The following is a 22,051-nucleotide window of genomic DNA, read 5'->3' on the forward strand; positions in this document are numbered from 1 at the left end:
GGAGAATCTACGCGGGACTTGCCGTTCTCCGGGGCCGCAAGCTCTCAGGCGGCGGCGTCGGCGTCATGCAGTGGCCGGGCGGTATGCTCGAGAGTGCTCGTACCTGCCTAGCTACAGCTTGACAGCAACCATCTCGTGCAACTGCCTATCCAACGCTGTTTTCTGTCTTTGTCACTTTTCAGGTCGCGCCTTCTCTGTCGACCTCTGACATAACACAATTTCAACCTCTAATCCTCATCTAATCCTCTCATCACAACCATGGTGAGTCCACACATACCTCATTACCACGGATGCAACCAGCTAACCATGATCATCTAGTCCAACCCTTTCTCAATAAGTTTGTCGCATCTTCGTCACCGCTCGATTACCGTTCACTGACCACTTTGATAGACGGTGGTGCCTGTGTTGCCATGGTCGGCAAGGACTGTGTCGCCATCGCCTGCGATCTCCGCCTCGGTCTTCAAGCCTTGACTGTCTCCAACAACTTCCCCAAGATCTTCAACTACGGCGACGTATATCTCGGTCTGACTGGTCTCGCCACCGATGTCCAGACTGTCAGTGAGCTGTTCCGTTACAAGGTCAACATGTACCGCCTGCGCGAGGAGCGCCAGATCTCACCTCAAACCATGGCCAACCTGGTCTCATCATCTCTTTACGAGAAGCGTTTTGGCCCATACTTCATCAGTCCCGTCATTGCTGGAATCAACCACACTACCGGAAAGCCCTTCATCTGCGGCTTCGACAGCATCGGTTGTATCGACTTTGCGAAGGACTTCATCGTCAGTGGAACTGCCAGCGACCAGCTCTTCGGTACTTGTGAAGGCTTGTGGGAACCCGATCTTGTATGACATGTCATTGATATATTCTGGGAGAAATTCTGCATACTGACATACATGATAGGGCCCTGAGGACCTCTTCGAAACCATCTCACAAGCTCTTCTCAACGCCGTTGACCGCGACGCTCTCTCAGGTTGGGGAGCACACGTCTACATCATCGAGAAGGACAAGGTCACCAAGAGATTGCTCAAGGGTAGACAGGATTAAACAACATCGGAGCAGGTGCGGATCACACCGCGGTCGACAATCGTACGCACGTATTCTGTACAACAAGGAGGGCATTGGCATTGCGGACGGCGCTCAGGAGTTGAAAGGCCGCCATCACATGCGCGGCTGTCACGTTACGTCTTTCTTAGGTTCTCATCATGAAATTTACGGCCCAAATCATGGCTTCTCAACCTTTTCCCGTCAGCATTCTCTATGCCTTGATCTTTGCTGCAACCCTCATCTCTACCTTCAATTCTGATTTATCAGCAACTCGTTCGGTTGATAGGTTTGAATGCAGTGTTGTCTGCCAACTGTTGGGAGAAGCACACTTCCTTGGATAACATGTCACTAAAAGCCTTAGCTACTATGAGCACTTCTCGTCCATCGTCTGGTGGTGTCGTCCGAACCGTCTAGTCGGTCTCGGACTGCAATCGGTCATGCTAGCTGACCAGAGCACCGTTTGTGAGGTATGTCATTACTACACCCGGCGGCTAACATAACAGCGCTTATATGAAATTTTTCACTCCCACTTTCCGCTTTCGTCACAATCAAGCTTTTGACAAGCAACAGTCATCGTTGGTGGCACTATTGTCGCACTGTTGTTGGTCACGGCTGAGATGCATCGATGCCTGTGTACAATTTCTACCGAGGGAGACCCAGACCTCACATCAACCGCTGTATGCCGCCAGTTCTTGCACTACCAGTATTGCTGATACTTCTCCCGTGTACCCCTTCCCTGCGTTGCAGATCTACGCACTTCGGCTCACTTGTTGCAATGCTCGAGTGCAGTGTTGTACTGCGCAGCTTGAATGACAATCCAGGGCTTGGCCAGCCCCTCTACTCTAACATGCTTAGCACAGGCAACCATTGAGCTGCCTTCCGTATCTACCGCTCAGGTGACTGAACCTGCATGCTGCCATGCCATCGCTTGACGAGATGGCGTTCAGCCTTCCTATCATGCATACACGTCTATATTGCGACTTGAGGCAGGGCCTGACTGTACAGCTGTGCCACCTGAGCACAACCATTGGAATCCCCTTAAACACTCCTCGCCTTACCTGGACCATATTGACGGAACCACTTTCTAGTACCCATGGCCACTTCCCGCTCTTTCATCAAGCTTCAGAGTACTCCAACAGATGCCCGGCTAAATCACCCCACCCAACAGCCAATACAGCAGTAATGCCCTTCTTGGCTGTTTGTCAATGACGGTGAAGGGTATCTTCTATCATGTTTTACGCTGTCAAATCTACTATGTCCCTGGAAAGGGAGACTGTGGGGTTGACTAATCGAGCGATTTTGCCAACAGTGAGTTGTTCTGTTGTGGTTGGTGAGAAGTCTTCGGTGCAACGCTTTTCCCTCTAGGCATCAAGACCCCATGCTCGGTAACCATGTTGATGATATATAGATGCTCGATTTCTCGCCTTTCATCGTCTTGTGCAACGAAATCACTCTATTCAAGGACAAGAGTCACTTCTAACAATATCGTTTACATTTTACAACATGGCTACACCAAGCACTCCTCAGGCTCAACAGCCAGGTCCATCGTAAGCATGACCCCACGCAGACTCACAACTCTGGTAGATGAAGGTCTTCTAATAGATCACAGTCGCATCGTGACTGCAGTGCAGACAGGACTATCGTACGAGATCGGAGATATGAGTCCAACATCTCAGGAAAACGCTGTAGAGGCGCTCTCTAAGAACAGAATGTCTATGGTCCGTTGTTTCGAGCGCGATGACGACTTTCATTTCGAACTCCAAGAGCGCATTCTTGTCACTGTCTCTGATGACGAAGCTCCAACTTGCTCAACTTGTCCTGACGACGAAGACCGTGCTTGTCGACACATCTGGTGGGTCAATGATCAGATCTTGAAAACCACGATTTCTTCCGGAGACAGATCTCGCTACCCATTCAAGATGTCTCGTGATGGGCAGAAGGTTGGTCCGGCCAGAACTCAGCAACGTATGCCATTCTACGGGTGGCTACAGCGTGAAGGTCTTCATAATGTCGCTCAGCTCGGAGGTTGGTGGAAGCAAGACCCTTCGGATCAGCACGACACCAGGCTGGTCGAGCAAACCACCACGCAAATCTTGTCGACATTTGAGCCTTCTGGTGTACTTTCCAGCCAACATGGTCAAGACAACCTTCAAATGTTGCAGCAGGAGTCCCAGTGAGTCCAAGCTTCGCCTTCGAGATGCATGTCACCTTGTGTTATCGCTGACTTGAACACAGAGCACTCTTTACACGATACAGAAATGAAATGATCAAGCAGGTTAAGTCGCAGCCGTTCCTGCTTGTCGCTCTGGGGGCAGCCGTGCCTGAAGCAGAGCGAGACCTTTTGCATCTTACAAAGATCCACAGCCGCATTGAGCGCATCTTCTTCGACTATGGATACTGGATGACAACTCGTACTCCTGACCACAGCAGCCTTGATGCCACCGCAGAAGCCCTGCACAATGAGACTGCCTACTTGCACTCTTTTGTCAGAGAACACCAGATCAAGGCTCGAGCTCTGCAGGAGGAAATGCCCGAGATCTTTCAGATCAAGATCATTGGAATACTGCTGTATACTCTGGAGCAACTGAAACGATACTCAGGAGACAGTCAAACTAGTGCCGTTGTACCAATTCCACAGTACTCTGGTCTGAGTCTACAGGACAGGAGTTTGCTTCACAAGTTGATCGATCCTCGATCTCAGAATGTCTTTGTGTTGCCTATTCTCGATGGGCTCGACGAAGATATTCGTTGCCGGGAGACGGTTCAGGTAATGGTCAGGGCTCTGGCAAACATACTGAGAGGGGGGAATGAGCCATGCCCAGAGGATTATATCTTGTCGTTGGAAAGGCTTGTTGGTCTCGCTGGGTAAGACCCTACAAGCATGATCAGAGTGTTCTCAATCCTCGCACACACTTCCCTGTTTCCTTGTCTCATTTATTCATTTTTGACCTCTCTTTTCCAGGCGTTGGAAGTCGTTTCGTTGCCTCAACCTAATATGCTTGTTCCTTTGTCTCTAGACTTTACTTGCTCCGTAGCTGTGGAACCTCAGTTCGCTTCTTCAAATGTTCACCAGAGCTACTGTGTTGTGCGTGCACGACCATGATTTCTCTTCCTGCCATATCGCTAGAAATGAGGATTCGAGAATACTGTGATCTGCAAAGTTTGCACACACTCGTCATGCTTGCTTTCCAATGACTCTACAGCAACATTGATTTGATTCCCTACAGATCTGCACATCCAGCAACCACACACAGATTATGATTAGGACTGGAAGGCATTCTGAGCCTTATACCACGTACCGTGGCCCTGCCGACGTATGTCAGTGGGACGATTCTGATATTCTGGTATACCTTTTGTACTCGGATGTTCTTTTCAGCCAATGCATCTCTGCGCCTTCCAAGGTCTAGATATGTCTTTTGCATGCCCTCGGCTAGTATTGATACACAAGCGCCACGACTGCATTGAGCATCAGGCTGAGAGAACACGAGACCGTCCGCTCTGCGTGTCAATCAACCTCTACTGATCATAATTTGGGTAGGTGTCCTCAAATGTTTTGTGGATGCAACAGAGTTATGTAAGCGATGGGCCTATCGCACAAAGTCAGAACAGACCTTCCTCTCAGCACAGCACAGCGCAGCACAGCAGTCCTTGACATGACATTCAAGTAGAGACTGAGGAGTACAAGAACCCACTCAGAGCGAGTTCCCATATGCAGCAAAGATGCGAATGTCCAAGTTTGCGCATGCCTCTGACCCCCTGTGTGCTAGCGACTATCACGTTGCAGCTACGAAAATACCTGCAACTCCCAGCAGAATTTTGTATGTGATTGCAGGTTTATCTTGATGGCATATGATATCAATCGCATGTTGCAGGGGCAGAGTGATCAATGGTAAAGAGCATGGCAATTAGGAAGCAGACGTGCTCTCTGGCTCTTTTTGTTACCAATTATTTATTTCTTGCAGTGCCAAGACCAGATTTGGGCGGCGTCATTCGTTTGTGGCCTGCAGCAGCAACTTTTGAGTCAGCGAGACAACCACATCCTTTGTCTGGCCATTTACCGCCTCTACACTACACGAAACGCATTCTTTGGATCACACAGACACCGCAATCATGGCTGATATTGTCAGTACATCCGGACACGCGCGCTCAGGAAAAGAGTGAATATCAGTGACTGACTGCAATCGAATATAGGAAGAGCGCAAGCCGCGCAAGTCTGTCGCCTTTAGCGAGGGCACCACCATCGTCGACAGCAACGGCCAGGTCACCGAGGCCACCGAGCAACATGGCGACAAGTCGAGCGCCGAGACTCACTCTGCTGGTACGATCAAGAAGCTCCCCGCAGCCACACACGCACAAGATGAGGACACCAGCTCACCACCCGCACCACCAACAGAAGGAGTCGACGAGATGACCGCCATGTTCGAGGGCCTTGCCAAGAAGAAGAAGAAGTCGTCATCCAAGAAGGAGAAGTCCACCGACGATGCAGAGGCTCCTGCCGCCGACGCCGAGTTCGACCCCTCGGCCCTCAAGAAAAAGAAGAAGAAGGCAAAGAAGGCTGAGGCCGACGACTTTGAGGCCAAGCTGGCCGAGGCTGGTGCTAACGAGGAGGCCAACGAGGACGAGCCCGTCGCAAAATCATCCACCAACCAGGAGGGCGATCTGGAAAAGGGAACTGGCATCTGGCAGCACAGCAACACCACACCCATCGAGTACCCTCTGTTGCTCACCCGCTTTTTCTCCCAGCTCAACCACCACAACCCCGACCTTGCCTCTAGCGGCGGCAAGTCGTACAAGATTCCTCCTCCTCAGTGCTTGCGTGAAGGAAACAAGAAGACCATTTTCGCAAACATTTCCGAAATCTGTCGCCGTATGAAGAGAACCGATGAGCACGTCACTCAGTTCCTGTTCTCTGAATTGGGTACTTCTGGTTCGGTCGCTGGTCAGGGTCAACTTGTTATCAAGGGTCGTTTCCAGCAGAAGCAGTTGGAGAACGTTCTGAGAAGATATATTGGTACGTTCTCTTTTATTTCCTTGCTGCTCATCGTTTTTGTGCATTTCTGTTATCTACAACAAAAAGGAATCCCATCCAAGAAGCTAACCAAACCCAAACAGTCGAGTACGTTACTTGCAAGACCTGCCGCTCGCCAGACACAGAGCTCAACAAGGGTGAGAACCGTCTTTACTTCGTCACCTGCAACTCTTGCGGTTCCAGACGTTCCGTCTCTGCCATCAAGACTGGTTTCTCAGCCCAGATCGGCAAGCGCAGAAGACAGCAAGCTTAAGCGGAAGAAAACGTCACGTCCTTCATGCCTTTTTCCTTCTTTTGCATCGTTTTTATCCAAAAGATTTTCTTCCCCTACTTTCTATCTCACTGGTAGCGCAATGCGGAAGTGAATTCTCAGCTTGTCCAGCTGGGATATGTTGGTGCGGCGTCTGACTTCATTGTCGAACTCGTCTTCCAAAAAGCTACCTTGCGGATCCGCATCCAAGACGGCGGGCCAGCGTGTGGGGATGTCGGAGGTTTTGACGGGGAGCTGTATCAGGCTAGGGGCGCAATCGTCCTCGAAGCTGTTTTCGCGTAGAATGAGAACCAGATCACGCTGGAAGGGACGGCAATTGTAATGAAAAGTCGTAAACAGTTCGTCTTCGTTGAGTCGGTGTTGCAAGAAGCAAGTGATGCAGTAGTGCGCCAGCGTTTTTGTGATGTCGTTTTCGTTTGGCAGGTGCTCGTAAGCGTATGCAAGCGCTTTGCACAAGTCTTTTGGCGGGCCAGGATAACTGGTTGAGAGCTCTAGCTCGAGGAACATACGGGCTTTGACCATAGTCTTCAAGCTACTGATATCGTAGGTCGACGCCAGGTGGAAGATTTCTATGTGTAGTAGAGCAGACATCTGCTCGTGGAGGCAGTCATCCGGAACGTAATTCTCACATGTGTAGATGTGTCTAAGCATGCTTATAACTGCTGTCGGTGACACATCTTCGATTGTATATTTTGGTCCGCTCCTGGATTCTTCGAAACTGAAAGCCAGCACTGGCGCTACCAATTCTATCGTGGCGAGATCCAGATTCTTGAGCACCCTGGTCTCTTGTGTCTGAGTATCTCTTATGGTGAGAGTAGCATTGCCACCCTCGGCACACTGAGCCAGAAAAGCCATGTCGTCCATTGTTTGTGCTTCCTTGTCTTTCTGCACAGCAGGCAATGGTGGGTCTGAAACGTAGCTATCTGCTGCATCTGGGATACCATAATCTTGCTGTCGTACAAAGCGGTCTGGTAATCCTGCACGTTCACGCGCGGACTGTGCTTGTGATCCTTCGGCTTCGGTCTCATCTTCCTCGTCTTCAAAGCGATTTCTTAGCACAGGAAAGTCCTGAGATTCTGGGATTCGGTCCAACGATTCCCCTAGGCGTTGGCGTGAGGAGTGGGTAAGACGTATGTTGTCCGCCAACGCATTATATCGTTGGTCTTCCATGCGTTCTCGAGCAAGTACGTTTTCCCGAGAATATGGATCGTTGTCTCGCAGGCCTGCCTCATGATGACCGAGAATGGCTGACTGGTAGTCCCTTACAGAAGCAGGCGGTGCTGATTGCTTTGCAAGGCGTCGTCGTCGAGAGCGTTCGAGAGAGTCTGCATAGCTGTTCCAGTCAAAATCACTTCTGGCGACCCTCGAAGGTTGCGGTTGGGTGTCGGGTGGGGAGGGAAATTGTGGATCCTCGTTGAAAGGATCCTCATCTTTCCATACTTGGAGCCTAGCGTCCAGCTCAAGGAGAGCGTCTGCGCTGGTCAATTGACGCAGGAACTCTCTAGTAGGTGAGCCAGGCATAGTCTTGTGAATGGACTGCAGCATAAAAGGTTTCATGTTGAAAGAGAGAAACGAAGGTATATAAAGAAGAAACAGAAAGCAGAAACAGAAAGAGCTGTAGATTGTGAGTAACGCCCCAATCCTTCCTACCTATTGCGGGTGTGGCAGCTAGGCAGCCGTCAGGGTAGTGCATGTGATCGGCTACGGCTCAGGCTATCCAATGAGCTTGTCTTCCTTGTTCGACTAAGCTATTCACAACAGGCAGCACGGCTGTGTATCAGTCAGATTTTCTGTAGTCTTGTCTTATTGGCAAGTCGACTGGGTCGATGGAGGAGATTATGGTTAGCGGTAGTGTTTGCAGCGCCGGTCGCGGTGGCGGACCTGACAGAGTTGCGGCTCAATGACCAGGATTGTGCGAGATCTTGTCAAGCCACTGTAGATCTGAACTGGTCGAATTCTTTGGAAGATTGGTTCTGGACAGCCTGATACAGATGACTGTCCAGAGTCTCGAGGTAACGCAGGTGTCGACCGACCCCTCGATCATGGCATCTCGAGGATGACGAAGCCTTGGCGACACCTTCGCTACCGACGACAGTTACGTTGAACCATGTTGCATGCGGCTCTCGAGATCAACCAATCTGTCAGCCTCAACTGCTTCTTATACTTGACGAGTCTCATTGAACGTACTTGAGTCGGGACATCTCAATTCGTATTCCGGTTACCCGTCGCAGCCAAGGACAGGCTTCATCCTTGCCATTCACACAACCATGGGCTGGTACTCGCTACTGCCCACGCACTTGAGCGACATTGAAGGCTGGATCTCGAGCATCTTTGTACCTCTCTCCTTTCTTCTTGACATGGGAACATGTGGACTAACCAATCTCTGTCTAGCTGTTGTTGGGCATTGTTACAATGGGCCCATGGGCTCTTCTCCTTGTCTACGATATCCTCTTCTACGTATACCGCTCCTGCGCCTACCACATCCCCATCATTGGCGGTAAAGCCCAAGGGAAAAGACGACCGCGAGCTCCCAGCCTGACAGAAAGACCCAGTGGTCAGAAGCGTGATGCGCCGAAAGTACCCATGCACTCTACGGCCACAGGCATAGAAAAAGACGACCATGCTCCCGAGAAGCGTCCGCTTGGACAGATATAACACCGCACACCGATCCTTGATTGGCTATCAGATTCTGATCTGGCCCTGCTACCGAGACATAACACAAAACAAGAACGAAGATGGACTCGGGCTGTAATCATGACCTTGATGGTCGTACTATCTATATCTCCAGCCACCATCTTTACGAGTAAACGACTACACGAATCAAAACAATTCAGCCTCTAGGCAGGAACCTCGCGCATTAAATCTTGTTCATTTCTCTCGTGGATATCATATCTCAATTAATTAAACAGCTTTCTCGCCAGCCTTCTGTCTGAACCAGTCTCTCAACCACACACCCTCGACAGGATCATGGACGTTCTGTCCCCTGGGGCCAAGTAGCGAGAAGAAAGCATGGTACTCATTTAACAAGTCGTCCCGCCTTGCCTCGAACATTTCATAGTCGAACCTCTCCTCCCACCCACACTCCTTGAACATTTGACGCTTGACAGTGAACATGTTCTGCACGGCCTTTGCCACTTCCACCTTGATGTCCACTTCGAGTGGTGGTGCAGGAGGTGGCGCTGGTACCTCTGGAATAGGGCATCCATACTCCATTGCTGTGTTGCGCAGTTGCTGAGCGCTGGCGTGTCGCATAGACAAAATCTTCTGTCGCAGAGCCTTATTGTCTGGCGCATTCCGCTCCACGCCGTCCAATACCATTCCTATGCCCCAACCTTCTGGCTGCACCTGTCGGGTCGGAGAGTGCTGTATCGAGATTTTGTGCTCAGTCGCCAGCTGCTTGAGTTCCTCGGTACTCAAAGAACCTTGTCGTTGTTGACGTGCTTTTAAAGCAGCGTTTAATGCAGGAATTTTCGTTCGCGCGGCCTCGACGTGCCGTTTCAATCTCGAATGCTCACTGTGCAGCATTTCTGTCTCGCCATCGTATTCCTCGTAACGGTTTGTTGCGCCTACACCAGAAAGCAGGCTTGGTCGTGCATGTATATTGAGGCTCTGGTAGCATTCGCCCTCGTCGCGCCATGGAATCCAGTCCAGACTGAGGAGCTCGTTTCGCAGAAGATGCCAGGATTGTTCTGTTGCTCGATTGGGCTGATGTTCGTATTCTGTACTTTCACTCTTCGAGGCCCATCGTCTCATTCTCTCTGTGAGCAGCTGTTAGCTACCTGATATTACAAGATCGCTTTCGACCTGTGCAATTTTCGACTTACTATCTCTTGTGTCGTACAAGTACTCCGTGCCCCAGTTTTCGCCACAAAACGTGATCTTGAAGGCCCATGCCGGTAAACCAGTCTCACCACCCCGTAGTGGTTGTCTGGATGTTGCTATCGTGCCGTCCCATTCGTGTCCTGCGAGATATGACATGGCGCCACTATCCGGTGCAATTGGTATACCCTCCTCTTGCTCTGACCAGTATTCCAGCGCCTCATTTGATGGGTAGGGTAGTAGTTCCATAAGAGCGATTACTTCGGGCACGAATCCGGCAGCTCTTAGTTGTTCGACAGCTACCGCAGGCTTCCCGGCCACTCCGTAGGGAGGATAGATGACCTCATCTTCACGAAGGTAACGCATCTTGATCAAGGTGGCATACAGTGCCTTCATGCCATCAATCAGGTCGGCGTGCTTCTTGGCCACTTCTTGTAGTATGGCGGTGTGTACATCCACGCTCTCCATCACAGGCGAATCGAACATTGCTTGTTCACAGCGAGCCCGCGTGGCAGTGGCGGTTGTCATTCAGATGGTGAGAAAGGCTTGACGTGACGATTTCAAAGAAGTAAGTCGGTCGTTATGTTTATGGTCAGTTGATCATTCATGCGTTTGGGGAAGATGTCATCAGCTCTGTCCCCAGAGCAAGGCAGCGTCTGTATATATTGTAATCAAGCTACGCCCCCAGATGGTATCCGTCGGCGAGGCGTTCTTTCGCTATAAGCAAAAAGACGTGTTCGCCAACGTTTGTATTGACCAACGGTCGGCGACTTTACCAAGGATCGGACAAAATCGTGAATACGTTATAGATGCCGTCGCAGATCTAACTCGATGCGGTGAATGCTCCACCAAGTGTGTCGGCGTTGCCGTATACGGGACCCAAAGCTCATAATGACACCCAACGGGTTCAACGGCTGTGCTGTATATTGCACTTTTTCTGACCATGCACATATAGATACAGTGCAAACAAATCACGAAGCTTTGTGTTTATTCTCAAGCTCTGATACTTCATGGTTAAACCTGCTGTTCCTCGTACTGTGTCACTGGTCTGGCTTCCTTCACCGTTGCCGGCGAGATCTAGCTTGTCTCAGAGCCGGAACCCCAGCGGATAGTTCGAGATCGTCTTTGAACGGTCTGGATTCTTTTTGTCGACCCTACTATCTGCTGACGACTGCCTCTATTGAATAGTAATCAAGTAATAGGCTCGGGTTGTCGACCGAGGACCCGACTTTGCGTATGAACATGTTCTTGCGACAACAGTCAGGTTTGGTGGGGAAGGCTAGCCAACAATCCGTTCCTGCACATGCAAATACGCATAATTTATTGATCCTTCCACCGCCAGCCATACCAGACGTTGGGCCCGGCGGGATATTCGGTGAGTCGATAGCAGGCAGTACGTATTGATCCTTCTTCAATCCCCTGGTTCGATGGAAAGTCTCTTCTTCAACCTCCTGATCGCGCTCCCAAATGTCTTACACTACCGGATGCGTGGAATACCATTGATAGGGCAAGGATATATCTATGCAGGTCACGACTTCTAGTGATTATACTCTTGCAAGCGTCCGAGCATTCAAGACATGGTTGTGTCTCACCCTTTTGACATCTTGGTTATCTGGTACCCACGGTCAGGGTTATATCCTCGGCATCACAATTACGAGCAATCAAGTCCTTCTATACCATTAGAAGACATATGATATCCCTAGCAGAAGTCAGTGGAGACTACCATGTGACTGCGTCGTATACTGTGAGCTCCAGCAAAACAAGTAATGATATGCCTGTTGGAATATCACGTTCTGATCTAGTCGGGCTTTCAAACTCCAATCTATAAAACTCAACGCAACTCATTCTTGAGGTCGTGCATCGGATTGATGCAAAGTCATGTCTCCTTGATCTACTGAGTCATTCTGACTACTCCTGTTGGTCTGATATCATTATCTGCTCAGATACGTTATTTTCGTACGTGGTGTCAGGTTGCACACACGTGCTACCATGATGTTTTGAGGTACTTATGTATAACCAAAAAGGTTTGTCGACATGAACAGGTCGGTTAGCTCAGTTGGTTAGAGCGTGGTGCTAATATCCGGTGGATATCCACCCATGATAATGGCACGCCAAGGTCGCGGGTTCGACCCCCGTACTGACCATCATCTTCTTTTGCCTAGCTAGGGCATGAGAGCCATACGTTTTGTGCTTGGGGTGGCTGGTGAGAAACTTTTTCCAACTTGATAGCGAAAATTACGTGGATGGCTAGTTTTGGCATGGCGTCGTGCTGGCGTCCTGCACGAGCCCAAAGCTAGCTGTTTCGGGCCAAATTTCGGCGCTCGGGCTCACTTCGTCTCAACCTCACCTCGTGCGAAACCTCAGTATTTGCGGTTTTCTGACCGGCAGCCGCTTCGCATGTTGTATCACTCTCGCAGCGTACCTACTTTTTCCAGCACCATCAGCAAGCGGAGAACATTACAGAAATGATCAGCTAAAGGTGTCGAATAGTCTCGCTGAGCACGTTTGTATCGATCAGACATTCTGGATGCCTTTGCAAGACGAGTCTCACAAGGTTGAAGCCTTTATCTATGTCAAATGCGGAGGCGGAGGGCCGAACGAGGATCAACACTGGACGGATTTTGAAAGATCTCATCGGAAATGCGGCTGGTGGACAAGTGATGGCATGCATACTCTACTAGGTACATAGACGTCGTGCTACCCGTGTCAATGATATTTCTTCTCCTTTCCATTCTAGAGCAACAATCTGCGTCCCTTTGTCATCGTAGCCGGAAGTCGCTTGCAGCGCGGCGGAACAGGTAGAATGGCGGCAGAGGATGTAAAGCACAGCTCGCCGTCGAACCTATCACTGGACCAAGGATACTCTTCAGGTTCGGAAGGTCAAGGGACACAAGAGAAGGATACAGAGAAGAACACAATATGGAGGCGCATTTACAATGTCATAACGTACACACCACCGCGATGTCGCTGGGACCCAGAGAAGCCTCCAGCCTTCAGCATGGCCTTGAACGTACTGTTCGGCTTCGCTGGTGCTTTTACAGTCGCCAATCTCTACTACAGTCATCCTATCCTCAACATCTTAGCGGATGAATTTAATGTGCCTTACGAGAGGGCCTCACAAATTCCTACTGTTATGCAGGCAGGCTACGCAGCTGGCCTCTTGTTCTTGTGTCCATTGGGCGACCTCTTACCGCGGAGACCATTTGTCCTGTCACTCGTATTCTTTACTGCAACCATGTGGTACGTGTTAATGAGATTGTTGACAAGTCGATGTTGCTGATGTTGGCATGTCTAGGATTGGTGTTTGCGTAACAAGTAACCTGGCTGTCTTTACTGCCATCTCTTTCATCACTGCTGTCACTACTGTTACACCACAGCTCATGCTACCTTTGGTTGGAGATCTTGCACCTCCCAGCAAGAGAGCAGCATCTCTTTCAATTGTCACGTCAGGTCTCTTGCTAGGCATGCTGATAGCTAGACTCTTGTCTGGTGTACTTACTAATTTTACCTGTAAGTCAAGTTCTGTAACTTGACCGATAATCAAGCTGACCACACTCGAACAGCATGGCGCAATATCTATTGGCTGGCTCTAGGACTCCAATATGTCATCTTCGTCTTGCTCTGGTTCTTCATGCCAGATTATCCCTCGACCAACCCTGACGGCATCAACTACTTCAAAATTCTCTGTTCGATTCTCGAGATGCTCTTTAAAGAGCCAGTACTGGTGCAGGCCTGCTTTATCACCTTTTTCACAGCTGCAACTTTCACCTGTTTCTGGACGACATTGACTTTCCTCCTTGCGGGCGCACCTTACCACTACGACTCTTTGACCATCGGTCTGTTTGCTCTCATCGGAATTGCGAGTATGTTGATAGGGCCTCTTTGGGCGAAATATGTCATTGATCGCTTCGTGCCTCTGTTTTCTGTTATTCTAGGCGAATGTTGGTGTATGTTAGGTATCTGCATTGGAACCTATACTGGCCGCATCACGATTGCAGGACCAGTCATTCAAGCCTTTCTCAACGACTTTGGCTTGCAGACAGCACAGATTGCCAACAGAAGTGCAATCTACAGCATCGCACCCAAAGCACGCAACCGTGTCAACACAGCCTTTATGGTTGCAACGTTCTGTGGCCAGCTTGTCGGTACCGCTGCTGGAAGCCACCTATACGCACGAGGCGGATGGGTCGTGTCGGGCAGCTACAGTGTTGCCAGTATCGGTGCCGCATTAATCTGTTGCTTTGCACGCGGTCCATGGGCGGAAGGATGGTTTGGCTGGGGAGGAGGTTGGAGTGTCTACAAGAAAAGTGCTCAGAGTGCTGATGGAAAGGCGGAGGAAAAGCAAACAATGGGAGCCATTGAAGCCAACAGTAACATTGTCCGAGACCCGGAAAAGGGCGAAAAGCAGCAGGAACGAGTCAACGAAGGTCATGTACTGGAGAAAGGTATCGAGATGTTGGGCGGTGAAGATGGAGAGAACCCTGTACGAGAGATGAAAGACCATGAGGATGGGGAAAACAGGACTGTCAGCCAAGATGGAGATTTGATATCACCTGTAAAGGACATACAGAGAGTGTAACAATACGATAGACTGCTGGATCGACGAATTCGCATCTGATAGGTTCTCTCAATCGTTCCTTCCTGCTGTTCATCGTGTACTTTTGTGCGTTCCACCCTGAGAGGAAGCGGCAGTGTGCTTTTCGCTCGAGGAAATACAGTTGTATCGGAGGTACCCATAATAATGGACGCCCCCATCGATGTGTTGATATCATTGTGGTGTACCACGCTTCGTTGCCAACCTTACATGGGCATAGTGGTTAGTTTGATCTATCCCAATCAGTCATCGTGAATGCAGACGAGGCAGATGAGGGTCTTCTAGGCCTCGACCCATCCCCTACATCCATCTCCACTCATAGCTAGGTGTGACTCTGATGATGCCAAGCTATAGAAGACGTGAATCACAACAAATGGATTTAGCCGCCATGGGAGTCAGAAAATACATTCAACAGGCATTGTAGCCAGGCTATTCTCGGTCGGCCCTGGAGGGGTTCGAATGATGATGGTGACCACTAGTCAGCCACCAAGTGGAGCAGACTGTTTACAGAGCCCACAGACAACGCTCTGTGCCAGGCTCAAGCGAAAGTCCAAGTCCTGTTGGGTGATCTTTTGACAAGCGAGTCATTATTCAGCACGAAGCGCGCGACAGGTTACCGATACAATGCGACATCTAGACACTAGATGGATGTGCCTTTACGCTTGATGGCTTTCATAGACTTCATTATCGAGACGAATAACTCAAAGCTCACCAAGTCTTGAATATGTTGCTTGCACTTCGAGAGTCGAGACTGTCAGAAGCGAGAGGAGGAAGGAGCAGCCGAGATTCACTAGATATAGGGCTCACGATCTTATCAATCAGATCTACGTCGCTGAGAAGGCGGTGGGTATTCTGCCGGATCTTCCTCGCTACTTCACACCTCAACTCGCTGCTCGCGCTGAACATAGATTTGCCCAGTGCAGATCTACTCCCTAAAATGAACTTGGACACTTCAGCATGATCCATGGCTTCAGCCAAGCCAGTTATCCATGACGACCGACTCCTGGCAACATATCCCGAAATATTTCTTTGTGACATGGGACGCGTGCGTGATGGCTTGCGGCTGTTTGTCACGCAATTTCGGCGCCATCTGTAACACTGTATGTGATCAGCAGCTTGAGGATGTTGTCGCTACGAACAACCGCGTCGTTCTGGTGAGGAGGATACTCATCTGTACTTCCGAACAGCCTGAACTTCCTAAAGCTCAGAGACCACAAGTCACGCCGTGACGATAGGACTTCTCGTGGTATTACCTTTTACAGCACACTACGTTGGACTAGCTATGTAAACAGGTTCTCGACGAGGAGGGGGCTCTGTAGCTCGCCTATTCTGATACAATAGTCTGCTTGGCGACAAGGCTGTCTCCATGTTTCCTACATCGACAAGCTTCTCTCTTTCCTTCTCTGCAATTCCACGGGCAAACCACTATGTTGATCTGGGTTCTTGTGATCACTAATAAGAATACCCCTCTCGTGTCAAGCCTAACCTTGGCAGGTACTAATTGCTTTAGCCGGCGTGCGGCCGTACGCGGGTATACAAGATAGCATTGGCATGCCCTTCACATTGCTTGTCGAGCCAAGAATACCAAGAGAAATAGAACAGAATCTACTCCATCTTGTGCATAGGCGAGATACAAGGAACCAACACCACGTCCAACGTTGATCAGCGAGTGGTTGGTGTACAGTATTTCGTTTAGGCTCAATCGATGTGGGTAGAGCTTGTGAGGTCAGGTAGAGAGCGATGAGACAGAAAGAGAACCTATAAATTAGGACAGACTCGCCATGAAAATGGACTCTCATACAACTCAGCAAACACTCTTCTGATACCAAGGCTGGTCTTCATCAATATGGTCTCTTTCAAATCCTTCTTCTGTGCCTTGATGGCTGCTACTGCGGCACTGGCAGCACCCTTCGACTTCCTCACCGAGGACGTTGATGACGGCAACTCGACTCTCCTTTCCAAGCGTGCAGGAACTCCTAGCGCTGAGGGCACCCACAATGGTTACTTCTACTCTTGGTGGACTGATGGCGGTGGCAATGCCCAGTTCACCCTTGGTGAAGGCTCACGTTACTCTGTCCAGTGGCAGAACACTGGCAACTTTGTCGGTGGAAAGGGCTGGAACCCTGGCACTGGCCGGTAAGTCACCAAGAATCATTGATTTGCCTGAATTGAAGTATTCTGACGATGCTCATAGCACCATCAACTATGGTGGAAGCTTCAACCCTCAGGGCAACGGCTACCTTGCTGTCTATGGTTGGACCAGATCGCCCCTGGTCGAGTACTATGTCATCGAGTCCTTTGGCACCTATGACCCCAGCAGCGGTGCTCAATACAAGGGCTCGTTCTCCACTGACGGCGGTAACTACAACGTTTACGTATCTACCCGCACCGTAAGTAAGGCAAGGGTACAAATAGTGCAAATCAACAGCCACCAGATGGCTTCTTGACTGCTGATGTGCCGTTCTCACGTCAGGAACATGCTAATTGTACCTTTACCTTTAGAACCAGCCTTCCATCGATGGTACACGCACCTTCCAGCAATACTGGTCCGTTCGCCAGGGCAAGCGTGTCGGTGGCACCGTCACCATGCAGAACCACTTCAACGCCTGGGCCAGATTTGGACTCAACCTCGGTCAGCACTACTATCAAATTGTGGCTACCGAGGGCTACCAGAGCAGTGGTAGCTCTGACATCTATGTCCAAACCAAGTAGATGTTAATATCACCTATGATGGCAGAGCGCCGTGGAATGAACATCTCAAGATGTTGTTAGGTGGCCGCTGCGTTTTGGAGGGGTTTCTCTTCGAGAAGTAAGCAAAGTACGAAGAAATCTGTTTGTTGTGGCTTTTGCAAGGTTGTTTTCTACCACGCTCTTTAGTCGAATTAACATACATAAGCTGAATGTCAACACATTCTTCGAATTGTTTGTGCTGCCACACTCTTTGTGTTTCATGTTCAAGTTGCGTGTGTGTATCCAACTATCTTCTCCTGCCAGCACCGCCACCACCACTACCTTCACCGCGGGACTCGAGAGCAACAACCTCGCCAATGCCGGCAGCCTCTTGCTCGTCTTCCAATACTTGCATCTCTTCTCTGACATCCCACCATTTCTGCTCAGCACGCTCGAATGCGCTCTTGCGGATTTCCTTGACTGATCTCTCGGTGATCTGAGTCGCGTGCTTGAACTTGTGCTCTTCCAGAATAATGTCTTGCCACTGATGATTTGTGCGAGAGAAGAACTCACGCAGAGACTCGAAGGGACGCGGGCCAGGAAGACCATCAGACTTTTCAGTAGCAGCTTCATCTTCTGGCTCTTCGTCTTCTGCTGCTTGCTTTTTGGCCACATCTTCGGGCTTGGCAATCTCTTCGGGTGCGACAGAAGTTGCAGGGGTTGAAGTGCCAGCGGTTTCACCTTCGCCTTCACTCTCATCTTCCTCGTCATCCTCGTCCTCATCTTCATCTTCGCTGTCCTCGTCCTCACTGCCCTGCCAGTCTTCGAGCTCGCGACGGAAGATCTCCTTGGCACCATCAAGCTTGCCGAGATCGATACTGTGCATCTCATCAAAGGTAAATTCGCGATCGCCCTTCTCAAAGGTACCACCATAGATGTAAAGAGTATCGTCTTGTACTGCGAGTTGAGCGTTGAATCGGGGATGGGGCATCTCGTATTGCACAGGTTTCTCGATCTTGACATCCTCATCATCGGAGTCGTCACCGCGCTTGATAGGGAGCTCACCATCATCCAAGGAACCCTTGCCTTCAATAAGTGCAAGATTGCGCAACAGCTCTTCTTCATCTGCTTTTCCTCTTCCACGTCTGCCACCACGCTCGTTGCCACCGCCTTGCTTCTTTGCTGGCTGAGCACGGGGTTTCCTGAGACTCAGTTGGAAGAAACGATTACGATCGATGTTGAAAGCCAGTAGTTGATTGAAGAACTCGCTGTCAATACCTTCTTCGTCCTCCTCGACATCATGTACACCACCGAATGCAATACCTCTTCCCTTGTGATGCACCATAGTTGCGCCAGCGCGAGCTGGGTTGGGTGAGTTGACTGGCTTCTTTCTCTTTTCCCAACGAACAGTTGGCAAGGTGTTCATAGGAGCTTCTGCAGGAGGTGGTGTGATACGCAAGAACCATGTATCTTGATGCACCATAGGCTTCATGATAACACGGGAAGCCTGTCTGCCTCCTTTCGATTTTCCAGCTGAGGTCGAAGTCTTGATTCTGGAGTATCCACCGTACAGGATCGCTCCAGTCTCATGAGGCAGGAAGGAGAAGGATGATCTGGGATCAGGACGCATAGCTGCTGGTGGCAGGGCCGGAACATGCCATTGGAATGTTTGGCAGTCATAAATATAGAGATCGTTCAGATATTTGGTCTGTTGAGACGTATCTTGGAATCCTCCGAAAAGGATGATGTAGCGTTTGAAGGCCACCATACGATGACCACTTCGGGCGGTTGGAGACGGCCCCTTAGTCTCAATCTTGGTCCACTCCCTGGTTGATGGGTCTAAGTTCCAGAAATCGTTGTAATGATAGAAAGTGCCCTGTTTTGGCGAACTGAACTCTCCACCAAACATGTAGATGCCACCAGTGTTGCCGCCTCTGCACATAGCATGGCCACTGCGAGGCAAGGGCGAATTAGGACTTGTTACCTTGCGCCATTCATCCGAGTTGATTCTGTAGATGTACAGATCGTTGTAGAAGTTTGCGATGGCTCCATTGTAGTGTTCGCCTCCAAACAGGAAAAGTTCTCTGCTGTCTGAAGGAGAGGCGATGAAGGTGGAAGCACTTCTTGGTGATGGGCCAGAAACAGTTTCTTCGGTGACCTTTAGGAATTGTTCTTGCTTCTTTGCGTATTCTGCCAGAATTGCGTCCAGATCGGCATCTTCAACATCGCTGTCGTCGGCATCCTTTTTGTTCTTGGCCTTCTTTTCAGACTTTTTGGCAACCTTTTCCTGTTTGGCTGCAACTCGAGCCTTCTTAGCTTCTTTCTTGGCCTTGTCCTTCTTAGCCATTGCTGTCTAGGAAATTTGATGTCTTGATAAATAATTTAGGTGCTTTCGTACAAGCTGTAAATATATCTCTGATAGACAAATCTTGCTGGCGGTGGAGATTGTCGGCGTAGCAGACTCCGAGCTCACGTGGGTATCCACGCACCTGTAAACAGACCCCCTCCCCTCCATCATGCTTGAGCATTGGGGGGATCAATACGGAGTAGATCACAGGAGATAGGTCGGTGAAATTCACGCGAATATGTTCTGATCAAGTCCATATCACTGGATAAGTTTTTCTGTACAGCGTTGTCTATCTTTCTCAGGGAAGGTTGCACTACAATACACAGGCATGAACTAGCCAGGGCGCCATTGCTGCGGGGCTCATCAATCGTCTATCATCAACTCAACCGTTGACCCCTCCTTTCGCTGTCTGCCTACACAGCCAGCACAAGATGGCTACCTCGATCAAAGTTGCTGCGGCGAAGATAGTAGAACAGAGAACTCATCAGATACCTGGTACGATCAAACAAATCATCTGAGCCTTCTCTACATATTCCATTTGCAAGGTGTTTATCCATGGACGATAAGTGTTGACACTTTGATTCACTACAGGTAAGCTGAGAGTCACTGAGCACTTCTTCGACGTGCCCAAGGACTATTCAAAGCCGGACTCTGGAACCATTCGTATCTTTGCTCGTAGTGTCAGAAAGCATGAATCTCCTGCAGATCCCAGCGACCATGATGGAAAGAAGAGTCAATTGCCGTGGATGGTTTTCTTGAACGGTGGTCCTGGAGGCCCTTGTCGACACCCCAGTGCTTATCCTTTTACTTGGACTATCCTGGACAAAGGCTACCAAATGCTCTACCTCGATCAGAGAGGCACTGGTCTCAGCACGCCAATCACTCCTAGTACACTGGGCTTGCGTGGGGAGAATGATGTGCAAGCCAAATATCTTAAGCTCTTCCGCGCTGACAGTATTGTGCGAGACTGCGAGGCCATTCGACAATCTTTGACTGCAGATTACCCACCTGAGAAGCAGAAGTGGAGCATCATGGGACAAAGCTTTGGCGGATTCTGTAGCATCACGTATCTCTCATTCTACCCACAGGGACTGCGCGAAGCTTTCATCTATGGTGGTCTTCAACCGCTTGTCAAGCAGCCCGACCCAGTCTACAGGGCGCTCTACAAAAGAGTGGCCAGACGAAACCAGGACTACTACAAGAAATACCCTGAGGATGTTGACAGGGTCAAGACGATCGTGAAATACTTGCAGCGCTTTGGTGACGGCGTTATCAAGTTGCCAACTGGGGGCAACCTGACTGCAAGACGCTTCCAGCAGATGGGCCTCATATTTGGAATGCATGGAGGCATTGATAGCGTGCACGAAGCTGTGCTGCGTGCGGCCTACGATATCGAGGCTTTCGGCCACTTGACTAGAGGTACACTCTCTGCCATCGACGCACTCACATCCTTTGATGAAGGAGTCATATATGCTATCTTGCACGAGCAGATCTACTGCGAAGGGTAAGTACAACATGTCTACTAATTCTGCACTTTGTTAACAATGTGGTAGCAAAGCACCCAACTGGTCTGCTGAGCGAATGCGCAACGAGTTCCCAGAGTTCGAAATTACTTCGGAGGGACCTGTTTACTTCACAGGAGAGATGGTATGTTCAGAGACTCGTTGATGAGTTTCGAGACTGGCTGACACAGCACAGATTTTTAGCTGGATGTTCGAGGATTACAGCGAGCTTCGCAAGATTCAAGACGTCGCCAATCGAGTAGCTGCAGACTCCGACTGGCCAGCATTGTTTGACGAAGAGCAACTCAGCAAGAACGAGGTTCCTGTATACGCAGCCGTGTACCGAGAAGATGTGAGTTTTTGAGTTAGTGAGATTAACTAAGACGCAGACTGACGCTATCAATCACAGATGTATGTCGACTATGACTACTCTCGTGAGACGGCGGAGAAGATCAAGGGATGTAAGACTTTCACGACCAATGTCATGTACCACAATGCCATTCGTAGCAAGGCAGACGAGGTCATCAGGCAATTATTCGAGCTGAGGGACGATGTCATCGATTGAGCGATTGACGTGGGACACTTGAAAAGTTCTGAAAGATATATGCATATTATGTTTGCGATCGTAGAGGATAGAAGAGAGGATGGGGCATGAAGATGGTAGAGTCAAAAGGTCCGAGCTCAAAATCATCGTTACACCTCAGCGACTTGAGTTTCTCTCCTTCTCGAGTACAAGCCGTGCAACATGTAAGGACCTCGCACTTACCAATTGGCA

At 49.8% G+C, this 22,051-nt stretch overlaps 10 protein-coding genes across 10 annotated transcripts; 7 read left to right on the forward strand and 3 right to left on the reverse strand.

Moving 5' to 3' along the window:
- Window positions 1-410: 410 nt before the first annotated feature.
- On the forward strand, window positions 411-1,044 carry M437DRAFT_36304 (N-terminal nucleophile aminohydrolase; the record flags this gene model as incomplete). Its single annotated transcript, XM_041019418.1, has 2 exons — window positions 411-842; window positions 901-1,044. The coding sequence occupies 2 exons, from the start codon at window positions 411-413 to the stop codon at window positions 1,042-1,044; spliced, it is 576 nt and encodes a 191-aa protein (XP_040884115.1).
- Window positions 1,045-2,547: 1,503 nt separating this feature from the next.
- On the forward strand, window positions 2,548-3,913 carry M437DRAFT_38174 (uncharacterized protein; the record flags this gene model as incomplete). Its single annotated transcript, XM_041019787.1, has 3 exons — window positions 2,548-2,591; window positions 2,654-3,217; window positions 3,280-3,913. The coding sequence occupies 3 exons, from the start codon at window positions 2,548-2,550 to the stop codon at window positions 3,911-3,913; spliced, it is 1,242 nt and encodes a 413-aa protein (XP_040884116.1).
- A 1,322-nt stretch (window positions 3,914-5,235) lies between these two features.
- M437DRAFT_37128 (uncharacterized protein) lies at window positions 5,236-6,326 on the forward strand (the record flags this gene model as incomplete). Its single annotated transcript, XM_041019573.1, has 3 exons — window positions 5,236-5,362; window positions 5,438-6,055; window positions 6,157-6,326. Coding segments are annotated over 3 exons (915 nt in total), but the record flags the coding sequence as incomplete, so codon positions are not given.
- An 81-nt stretch (window positions 6,327-6,407) lies between these two features.
- On the reverse strand, window positions 6,408-7,865 carry M437DRAFT_70922 (uncharacterized protein; the record flags this gene model as incomplete). The annotated part of the gene is made up of 1 exon (XM_041025593.1): window positions 6,408-7,865. One exon carries the CDS (start codon window positions 7,863-7,865, stop codon window positions 6,408-6,410), a length of 1,458 nt encoding a protein of 485 aa, XP_040884118.1.
- Window positions 7,866-8,611: 746 nt separating this feature from the next.
- M437DRAFT_36404 (uncharacterized protein) lies at window positions 8,612-8,999 on the forward strand (the record flags this gene model as incomplete). The annotated part of the gene is made up of 2 exons (XM_041019442.1): window positions 8,612-8,677; window positions 8,736-8,999. 2 exons carry the CDS (start codon window positions 8,612-8,614, stop codon window positions 8,997-8,999), a joined length of 330 nt encoding a protein of 109 aa, XP_040884119.1.
- A 246-nt stretch (window positions 9,000-9,245) lies between these two features.
- M437DRAFT_37541 (uncharacterized protein) lies at window positions 9,246-10,097 on the reverse strand (the record flags this gene model as incomplete). The annotated part of the gene is made up of 1 exon (XM_041019649.1): window positions 9,246-10,097. The coding sequence occupies one exon, from the start codon at window positions 10,095-10,097 to the stop codon at window positions 9,246-9,248; it is 852 nt and encodes a 283-aa protein (XP_040884120.1).
- Window positions 10,098-12,966: 2,869 nt separating this feature from the next.
- M437DRAFT_36456 (MFS general substrate transporter) lies at window positions 12,967-14,742 on the forward strand (the record flags this gene model as incomplete). The annotated part of the gene is made up of 3 exons (XM_041019454.1): window positions 12,967-13,409; window positions 13,459-13,673; window positions 13,727-14,742. 3 exons carry the CDS (start codon window positions 12,967-12,969, stop codon window positions 14,740-14,742), a joined length of 1,674 nt encoding a protein of 557 aa, XP_040884121.1.
- A 1,861-nt stretch (window positions 14,743-16,603) lies between these two features.
- Window positions 16,604-17,469, forward strand: M437DRAFT_37486 (beta-1,4-xylanase precursor; the record flags this gene model as incomplete). Its single annotated transcript, XM_041019639.1, has 3 exons — window positions 16,604-16,893; window positions 16,952-17,147; window positions 17,260-17,469. 3 exons carry the CDS (start codon window positions 16,604-16,606, stop codon window positions 17,467-17,469), a joined length of 696 nt encoding a protein of 231 aa, XP_040884122.1.
- Window positions 17,470-17,734: 265 nt separating this feature from the next.
- M437DRAFT_79759 (galactose oxidase) lies at window positions 17,735-19,774 on the reverse strand (the record flags this gene model as incomplete). The annotated part of the gene is made up of 1 exon (XM_041027236.1): window positions 17,735-19,774. The coding sequence occupies one exon, from the start codon at window positions 19,772-19,774 to the stop codon at window positions 17,735-17,737; it is 2,040 nt and encodes a 679-aa protein (XP_040884123.1).
- Window positions 19,775-20,205: 431 nt separating this feature from the next.
- On the forward strand, window positions 20,206-21,841 carry M437DRAFT_38144 (alpha/beta-hydrolase; the record flags this gene model as incomplete). Its single annotated transcript, XM_041019780.1, has 5 exons — window positions 20,206-20,269; window positions 20,366-21,278; window positions 21,328-21,421; window positions 21,473-21,628; window positions 21,686-21,841. 5 exons carry the CDS (start codon window positions 20,206-20,208, stop codon window positions 21,839-21,841), a joined length of 1,383 nt encoding a protein of 460 aa, XP_040884124.1.
- Between the last annotated feature and the right edge of the window lie 210 nt (window positions 21,842-22,051).

Source organism: Aureobasidium melanogenum (assembly GCF_000721775.1).
Source record: "Aureobasidium melanogenum CBS 110374 unplaced genomic scaffold scaffold_1, whole genome shotgun sequence".
Taxonomy (NCBI): domain Eukaryota; kingdom Fungi; phylum Ascomycota; class Dothideomycetes; order Dothideales; family Saccotheciaceae; genus Aureobasidium; species Aureobasidium melanogenum.